Source organism: Limulus polyphemus, unplaced genomic scaffold, assembly GCF_000517525.1.
Source record: "Limulus polyphemus unplaced genomic scaffold, Limulus_polyphemus-2.1.2 Scaffold1908, whole genome shotgun sequence".
In the NCBI taxonomy this organism is placed as follows: Eukaryota; Metazoa; Arthropoda; class Merostomata; order Xiphosura; family Limulidae; genus Limulus; species Limulus polyphemus.
The window spans coordinates 16,453-26,740 of NW_013667518.1; the positions used below are offsets into that span (position 1 = coordinate 16,453).

The window sequence follows — 10,288 nt, forward strand, 5'->3', positions numbered from 1 at the left end:
AGAGCTATAGCCAAGTATTCCAGCTACGTACATACTGTACAGCTACTAGAGCTATGACCTAGTATTCCAGCTACGTACAATACTGTACAATTACTAGAGCTATGACCTAGTATTCCAGCTACGTACAATACTGTACAATTACTAGAGCTATGACCTAGTATTCCAGCTACGTACCATACTGTACAGCTACCAGAGCTATGACCTAGTATTCCAGCTATGTACCATACTGTACAGCTACTAGAGCTATGACCTAGTATTCCAGCTACGTACAATACTGTACAGCTACTAGAGCTATGACCTAGTATTCCAGCTACGTACAATACTGTACAATTACTAGAGCTATGACCTAGTATTCCAGCTACGTACAATACTGTACAATTACTAGAGCTATGACCTAGTATTCCAGATATGTACAATACTGTACAGCTACGAGAGTTATGACCTAGTATTCCAGCTACGTACAACACTGTACAGCTACTAGAGCTATGACCTAGTATTCCAGCTACGTACAATACTGTACAATTACTAAAGCTATGGCCAAGTATTCCAGCTACGTACAATTACTAGAGCTATGACCTAGTATTCAAGCTATGTACCATACTGTACAGCTACTAGAGCTATGACCTAGTATTCCGGCTACATACCAGCCTAGTATTCCTGTTGTGTATTATACTGTACAGTTCCTGGAACTTTGATCTAGTATTCCTGTTTGGTATTATACTGTACAGTTCCTGGAGTTTTGATCTAGTATTCCTGTTGTGTATTATACTGTACAGTTCCTGGAGCTTTGATCTAGTATTCATGTTATGTATTATGCTGTACAGTTCCTGGAGCTTTGATCTAGTATTCATGTTGTGTATTATACTGTACAGTTCCTGGAGTTTTGATCTAGTATTCCTGTTGTGTATTATACTGTACAGTTCCTGGAGTTTTGATCTGGTATTCCTGTTGTGTATTATACTGTACAGTTCCTGGAGTTTTGATCTGGTATTCCTGTTGTGTATTATACTGTACAGTTCCTGGAGTTTTGATCTGGTATTCCTGTTGTGTATTATACTGTACAGTTCCTGGAGTTTTGATCTAGTATTCCTGTTGTGTATTATACTGTACAGTTCCTGGAGTTTTGATCTGGTATTCCTGTTGTGTATTATACTGTACAGTTCCTGGAGTTTTGATCTAGTATTCCTGTTGTGTATTATACTGTACAGTTCCTGGACCCGTGTTCTTGCAGAATAATTCATACCAAGAGTACTAAATGAAAGGTCCAGGAACTGTACAGTATAATACACAACAGGAATACTAGATCAAAACTCCAGGAACTGTACAGTATAATACACAACATGAATACTAGATCAAAGCTCCAGGAACTGTACAGCATAATACATAACATGAATACTAGATCAAAGCGACATACTTTTGTCTTGCTTGGCAATAGAGATCATCCTGTACACTGAACCTCAAAGAAATACACTTAATTTGTTCAAACAATCCAGGGTGGTCTTGTACATGGGATCATATCATACACCAGCAAATATGATACATACAGTGGTTCATACTCATTGTTAATTTTAAGTGAAAGCTCCAAGATTTGTACGGTATAAATAATTGGATTAACTTTTAAAAAGAAACACTTAGAAGCTATTTTTAAAGTGTGCCCTCTGGGGTAATCAATATGACCACAAGTTTTTTATGCTCTTCCAACGCTACAGACAGCTCAATGTACCATAACTTAAGTCACAAACATGTAATAAACAACTTTACAAAGTTTTCATCACAGTTAAACTCCTTTTATATTACACAAAAAATACTAAACCTAAAGATATAGTGATCTACTATAAAAACATGTTAACAAAATTAGTGTATGTTACAGAAACTAACTTTTGTTGTTAGAATATTAGCAATATTTTAGTATGACGAATGAAAACAATATATTTCAAATCAAAAATGTTTTGATTAATTGTAATCAGCATACGAGATGAATAACTTCTACCTAAGAAAAATCGTGAGAAATGATACAGTTACAAATATGTTATTGTAACGTAGTAGATAGCATGATGTCAACACACTTACTCAAAAAAATCAAACAAAAGTAAAACGAACAATGTAATTTTGGTTAAATATGCTATTAACCCGAGAGTTCTTAATGGAACTCTATCTATGAACCTGTGTATAAGATGAGGGGTAAAATTCAGGCATTATTTTAAGAATTAAAAGTATCATCTTATACACCAGCAAATATCGTACTTATTAGTAAAATGTAAGGATATAAAATGGAAGAAAATATTAATGAACTATACAACACCTGTATTTTATTGTAATTGGGCAATTAAAAATTGTGATGACTAAACTACAAATTGTAAAATATAACAAAAATCTTCTGATATTTGTTTGTTGAATTTTATGCTGAGTTTCTTAAACGAAATATCGGTTTAAAAATAATTCTAAACTTAATTTGTCAATAAATTATATTCTTCAAAATCACTTTAATTTTTTTTATTTAATTCTATTGAAGGTTTACCTGTGAATGGTAGAATATACATGCAGTAAATTTTGTACTTCTTCGTGGAATCCGGAAAAAGAACTAACTATGTTTTAAGTCCGATAAATTAAATTCTGAATTAAGTTCTTTTTAAATTCAAAGGGTAAAAAAATGATCAAAACGAAAATACTGCCCAGTAAAAGTTGGTTCATGATAACATTTAGTGTTAAAACTTTTAACCGTTTGTTTTTCTATCGTAAATTTATTTTGTTATGTTGGCTGTTCAAGAAATTTTAAAATTACACATTGCACAGCAATTTAATTTTCACAGTCTGTTTGTGTTTCAGTATAATAGTTTCTTATTTGATATTTTTCTCATGATGTCTTAGGTAATGTCTCGTATACAATACCCATCGTTCTGGGTCTTACAAATAATTTTCATGGAAATGATCGGTATTCTTAGCAGTGACTTCTTACTCTTGAATTCGCCATATAAAACATGACATTCAAAACTTCAAAGTGTATGCAAGTGTCATTTCAAACATATTTCACGTGTAGTAAAGATAACAAAAAACAAAACAGAAGCAAGACTACGTAAATACGAATAAAAACATGTTTTCATAATTGTGCAAATAGACAAGTAGTGTATACTCAAACACATATACTTTCTATTTTAGCCATTTATATGTTGATGATCACATGGTACTTGTTTATATAAAGCCATCAGTAAGTCTTGAATTTGCAACTTTGGGTTAGAGAGTAGTGTAGAATACAGACATACTGTGTGTTTTCTACCTTCTTTATTTTCTTAAAGATCCATCTAACATCTTTGAAAATACAACTGTATGTAGGTTTAAAAGTATAACAGTGGCCAAGGAAGTGGCTGATCTCCTTTTGCTCTAGTTATTTGTTCTGCATTATTCTCCTAGGTATCACATGCACTTTCTCATGGGAAAGACTGCTGTAAAGTTGGGCATTGACCTTTTCCATAGGAATGTTCAAAAGTAATATATTGCACATGACCTAAGAAAAATAACATTATATTCTTTTGTATAGGTTGCTATGTTTTCTCAATCTCGAACAAACTTTGCAAGTTCTTCAATAGATCTCTAAAAGCTTCCAACCTACACTAAATGCTTTCATTGTGTGTGTGTTGTGTACTGAATAAACATTGTTTCACTGTGTGTTATGTTGTCTAGTCTCTTTCTTTATTCTAAACACAGTCAAAAACCAAGAGAATTCAGTTCAATCTCTGCAAAACCTTTTCACTTAAAGGAAAAATCTGTGAACCTGAGAAAACCACTTGTTTTTACCTTTCATTATTGTAAGTGTTTGTTTTAAATGACAGTTACGCAGTTTTCTTAATACAACTCAATAAATAATTAAGGGTACACAAGTTAAGAAAGTTTATTTTATTTTGTTATTTTAATAATACTTTCTCTAATATAATATTTTGTAGTGGTAATATAAACAACAGAGTTGTCTCAAACAGTTTTCTTGATAAAATGGCCACTTCATAGTAACAAGGAAGCAGATTCTTGTAGCCTAATGAAAGGTATAGAATGTTTCTAGCATGTCTTTCACATATTTCACACACTGTGCCAGATTAGCTTGTTAGCATAAGTAGCAAATGCCACAGTCCCTGCACCCATAAGAAATATATGTTTTTAACATATTTGAATAAGATTGTTAAAAAATGAAAAAAAAAAAAATTCAAAATGTTACAGAAATCTATTTGCGTCATATCCACCAGAGCTTTGGAGTGCTCCTGGAGCAAAAAAAAGAACAGAGCAGCTCCAAAGCAAATACTTTTATTTTGAATCACCCAAAGCTCCAGTTGCACAAGTTTTGATTGATAACTGATAATCATTTGAAATCATGTTTTCCCGATGTGGAAATTGTTCTGAGAATATATCTCAGTTTCCAAACTACACTGTATAAAAAAATTAGCTGCAACCAACTATGGACAAGATTGTTCGAATATGCTCACTTTGATGGGTATTGAGTACAATTTACTTTGCAAGGTTTGCACCTCTACTCTAAACAATGACTTTGCTGCCAAAAGTGTCGAAAGCTGGTTTGTAATAAAAAACTGAGAGTTTGTCAGCTTATTCATTCAAGAGAAAGATTAATTACTGATACTTATTTTATAGATAATTTATCATGAATAAAAGAAATATTTTGATATAAATATGTTTCTCATTTACTACCAAAGGTTTGAGAAAATTGAATAAAACTGTATCAGTCATAATAAAGTTTAAAAATTAAAATGGTGGTAAAGAACATATTTTCTGGCAGACAGGGGCCCAAGTCTTCTAAAAATGCTAAGGGCCCCACTGATGATTAATTTGGCAATGGGCACACACTTATTATTGAAAAAATGGTATATTATATAGGAAGTAATGAAGCAATAAATCTAATGGAGTACAAAAAATAAAACAACCTTTAATAGTAGTTAAAGTAAACACTTACTCATTAAAGAACAGTTTGTTTGTTTGTTATGGATTTTGCACAAAGCTACATGAGGGCTATTTGCACTAGCTGTCCCTAATTTAGCAGTGAAAGACAAGAGGGAAGGCAGATAGTTATCACCACCAACTCTTTTTACCAATGAATAGTGGGATTGACTGTCACATTATAACGCCCCCCACGGCCAAAAGTGTGAGCATGTTTGGTGGGCTGGTGATTCGAACCTACGACCTACAGATTGAGAGTCCAGCACCCTAATCACCTGGCCATGCCGAGCCCTTAAAGAACAAACCAACTGGAACAAGCGTTCTCTTGAGACTTCAGGTCTACTTCTCACTTTTTTTGGCATTTATTTCATACTTCAATTTTTCCTTTACAGTCATTCTTAAACAACCATAGCAAAAAATCTCAAGACTTTCTTAAAGTTGATATTTCATAATGCACAATTTTCTCTTATATGCAAAAAAATTTTCAAAAGTGAACAGTTAGAAAACTATTAGTTCCAAAGCTTTATAGAGACTTTAACCACAGCTTTTTAAGCTTTTAGTGGCTAACATATGGACTATAAGCAAAAGGGTTATATGTGACAGTCTAGTTGTGATGAGAAATGCTCTTACTGAAAATGCAAACCTGTATTCTAAGAAGAAGCTTCTTGTTTTGTTGTTCCAGCAGTTTCTGTCTCTGTTCCATTTGAGGAATTTTACGGACTTCTTTTTTCAAGCAGCACACATAATCTACCGAGGCCTTGAGGATTGTACCCTTATTTTGCCGGAGGTCACGAACCAGGTCAAAATGTCTGCAAGAGAGCCACTGTGATCAGAGAACATTGCTTAAGACAGATTTAAAAGCATACGTATTTAATTATTGCTGTCAAACGCATTCAGAATAACTTTAATGCATGTTGTATTCGGGAAGACCACAACTGAGGTGACATTATAAGATACAAGGACAATAAATAAAATTTGTAAAATCAAAACATTCTGTTTCACCACTTATCTGAAGGCAGGGAATTACTGATAGTGCGGGAATCCAACAACTAGTTTTTAATATAAATAAGGTTCTATTTATTTTGCTTTAATGTTAGTTTTTATGTTTGTTTGTTTTGAATTTTGCGTAAAGCTACACAAGGGCTATCTGCACTAGCTGTCCCTAATGTAGTAGCGAAAGACTAGAGGGAAGGCAGATAGTTATCACCGCTCACCACCAACTCTTGGGATACTCTTTTTATCCATGAATATAATATAGTGCAACTGACCATCATATTATAATGCCCCATGGCTGAAAGGGTGAGCAAGTTTGGTGGGACGGGGATTCAAAACCATGACCTGCAGATTGCGAGTCAAGTGCCCTATCCACCTGGCCATGCCAGGCCCTAATTTTTATGAACAGCGTATGTTAAATTGCTTAATATAAAATACTTTTAATTTATTATGAGGATTATCTTGCACTGTTAGCTTACTCTATGGATTTAAAACTAATCTGTAATATCCCCTAAGCTGGTCAAAAATTAAGAGATATTACTAGGATTATGGCCAAAAACAATTGTAACAGTGAAGGTACCCAACTGATGAAATAATGCATCACAATCATTATGACACTGCACGTTTCAAGTCAGACTGGTATGTTAATTTAACTACCTTATTTACTGGATTATTTTTTTTAGTTCTGATCTACCTAAGTAGCTTGCTTTGATAAAAACTGATAATTTTCATATCATAGCCTTCACAGGAATATTTTAGCTCTCTTTTTATCACTTGAAATTGAAAGACAAACCCATATCTATTTTACTTAACATTTTAGTGTTAGGTTTACCACAATTGTGAAGCTGAAATTATCATATATAAAACAAAAATGAGACAATGCAGGCAAATGGAAGGTACTGTTTCGCTGAGTGTTGTTTTTTTGGACATCTTTTATATTAGGTGTTTTGTTTAGAATATAAAAGATCTTTCCTTCCTACAGATAAATACTCTTCTAAATTCTTCTCTCTCTCATTCATTCAATTAAAATTTCAACCAAAGGTTGAAATACAACATAAAAAAAAAGCATAGCTTCTAAATGTATTTATCATTTGTCAAAAATAACGTATGTGTCTCTTAGAATCTATGCAAAGGATTATACTAACACTGATTCAAAAATATTACTTGAGAAAAAATAGTAGCTTGTTTGTCTTGGATCTGTAAATGAAAACACATATTCCACTTCGCATGGAATTGTAAAAGATACTTGTTAATGGAGTGAGAATGTCTGATATACTTCAGACCTCTATTACAGATAACCTGAAAATGTGATGGTTTTTGTTTTATCAAACTTTAGAATTCTTCTTCTATGATCTTAGCTTTTAATCTGAGGTAGGTTGCCTAGAGACAAATGCCTCAGGTACAACCAAAAGTTTTTTTTTATTTAAACATATACATGCACATAAGTATAACATTAAACATGAAGCTGGTCAATTACAATGGACACAGATATTGAATCTGTGTAAAAAAATATGACTAATAAATATAAGTCCGAAACCTAAACTGATAATTCTAAGTTTAATCATTACCATAACCAAGTTGTATGCTAAAAATGTAAATATTATCTCCAGAGCACTGCATGTGTGCTCCTCTTCAAGTTTTACACAAAAACAAACAACTTAAAATATCATCTCATTTCTAAATAACATTTGTATACAAAGTTCTCTTGTTATGGTCTAGTAAATGATAAACCAATCATGTTTCATTGTTCCACTGTCTCATTATGATAAATGACTGATATCTGTAAAAGTCAATCTTATAGATAATATATTATACATCAAGATGTATCACTTTCAGAAAAAGGAATGAGCTAGTGGGGAAAAAAAAATCCTAGTCACCGAGTAGTTGTGGTAAACAACCAATATGTCTCATTAGCTCACCTACCAATCTAAGTATCTGATAACAGAAGATAGGAAGGTTACTGTTTATTCAATTTTCTCTTTTTTTGTGTGTTTTATCATTTAGGGTCTATCTAAAACAATGCCATGTTATTGTTGGTCTTGCTTTAACAAAGGTGACACCCTCCAACAGATATGATATAAAAGGATGCCAGATAAAAGACTGAGTTTGTTCTAAAAAAATAAGAAACAAAATTTAGGAAGATAAACTGTCAACTCTTGAAATGCTATCAAATACAAGGTTACAGAAAAACTCCAAGCCACCGATAGTAACACCGATCTACACTATCGAACCATACTAAATTAATATCAACAGTACATATAACAGAAAAATAACTTAAATTCTATTTCATTCTAACAATAACAACAACAAAAATTTGTTTGAATTTAAGAGATCATTTTCAAAATTAGTCCTCTCATTAAATTAATCTTACAATGGAATAAATGAAACCTTAACAATTTGAAAATAAAAGTACTTAAAACGCATATAAATCTTTAAGATTAATGTTAAAAACTCTGTTAAAACAAGCATTTTGAACACGCAAAGAAATTACTTTCAATTTATTTTTGATACAATAAATAAGTGTTTACTATTAAATGGAAAGTTGCACAATCTGTGCTGTGTCCACTGTAGGGATTGAATCCTGAAGTTCAGTGTTATAACCTTCAATATCTACTGATTGAACATTGTTATAGATACATAAAACTTAAATTTTTCTTCTTCTTCTTCTCCCTTACATATATTAACACTGCCCATTGTATTAACTTACAGCTTTGTGAATGGCTAATATTATTATGTAAATTGGACACAAGACTTGAGTGCAACATTTAAATACCTATTTATATCTTAAATCTTACTCAAAATGAAATGTTTGATAATCCATTTGACAGAGAAAGGATACAGTATTCGTCTTTCTGATTACATTTTTTATTTAATTCTCATGTAAAGTGGTGATTGCTTTATCCTTAAGACCTATCTTATCAACTGTGGCATAAAAGAAACGAAATTCTAGACAACAAGCTTTTCTAACTTAACTATAAGAGTGAGTATTACAAGCTTATCTGTGAGATAAATACAATTTATCCTAAGGGGGATGGATATCTGCTCAAACTTTTTTACACTTAGGAAACACATGGAGAGGAAGTTTTGTTTTATCTAACATTCTTTAGCATGTAGTTCGTGACACGAATAAACCTCAGAAACAGTATAAAGTGTCATTTGTCCTCCAGGTACTCTTGTTTATGTTTTTATTAAAGTTAATGGAAAAACTTCACCTAATCCAACAGTGAACATTATTTAAAGAGTGTATTGATACAATGTGTTTAAGACCACCTTGTAGATAGTATTCCTCCTCTTGTTACATGCAAGACAGTAATCTCAGAAGCTTTGTTTCTCCACAGACAATGAGAGGGCTTTTCTGGAACTTAACAAAGACATCAGTGTAATTTGAACTTGCAAAGAATAATTTGACCCAGTGTAAACTGACACTATTAGTAACGTCCAAGGCTGAATTACTCAGACATCTTGAAATCCTAGTCATGAATTACTGAGTAATACAGAACATACTGGAATGTTCTATGAAAAAAAAAAGCTGATTAAAAATAACACTGCCTACACTTTTGAATCCAGGAAGATTACTTACGGGTCATTGTTTTTTGGCAAGAGGGTTCCAAGCTCTTTAATTCGATCATTGATGTTGAATCTTCTACGCCTTTCAACTGTTGAAAAAAAAATTAATGAAATACAATATATATATACATACATGAACTAAATAATAATCATGCAGCAAAAACTCTCTCAGTTTATCAAATACATCACCTACATTACTTTTAACAGGATTTCATTTGAAACTTAATTAAATATAGTTTAAGTCTAAGTCCTACTACTTGTTTTGTTTCATATATACCAACAAAATTAGAAGAAAAAAACCCAACTGAAACCATTGCTACTTTAAGACAAATATAAAGAACGTAGTTTTTGAGAACATTTTATCTTCCCACACTTTACGAGATTACAGTTATTTTCCTTTTGAGTTTCTTTCACACAGATTCTTATTCCACTGTTGTATTACTATTTTTTATCTACTGTTCTTCATTTCAGGAAACTGGTTTATTTCTCTGTTTAGATAAATACAACATATCTTGTAGAACAACAGTGACAAGGAAAATGTAGAGCTTCATACCATTAATGGTGAGATCAAAACAACAATACAAAAATCTCATACATACATACACCATTCTAGTGGAGGAAACACAATGCAATTACATACACTAACTGTTCTAGTGAAAGATACACACGGCAATTACATATACCAACCATTCCAGTGAAAGATACACACGGCAATTACATATACCAACCATTCCAGTGAAAGATACACACGGCAATTACATATACCAACCATTCCAGTGAAAGATACACACGG

At 32.3% G+C, this 10,288-nt stretch overlaps 1 protein-coding gene across 1 annotated transcript in view; it reads right to left on the minus strand.

Moving 5' to 3' along the window:
• The window catches only part of LOC106465321 (transcription factor EC-like), an 88,862-nt gene that overhangs the window by 4,999 nt on the left and 73,575 nt on the right, over positions 1-10,288 (minus strand). Inside the window, exons 6-7 of the mRNA XM_022393187.1 lie at positions 9,509-9,584; positions 5,579-5,744 (exon numbers count right to left, since the gene is read on the minus strand). Of these exons, the coding sequence (XP_022248895.1) occupies positions 5,579-5,744; positions 9,509-9,584 (242 nt within the window). The remainder of the gene's footprint in view (positions 1-5,578; positions 5,745-9,508; positions 9,585-10,288) is intronic.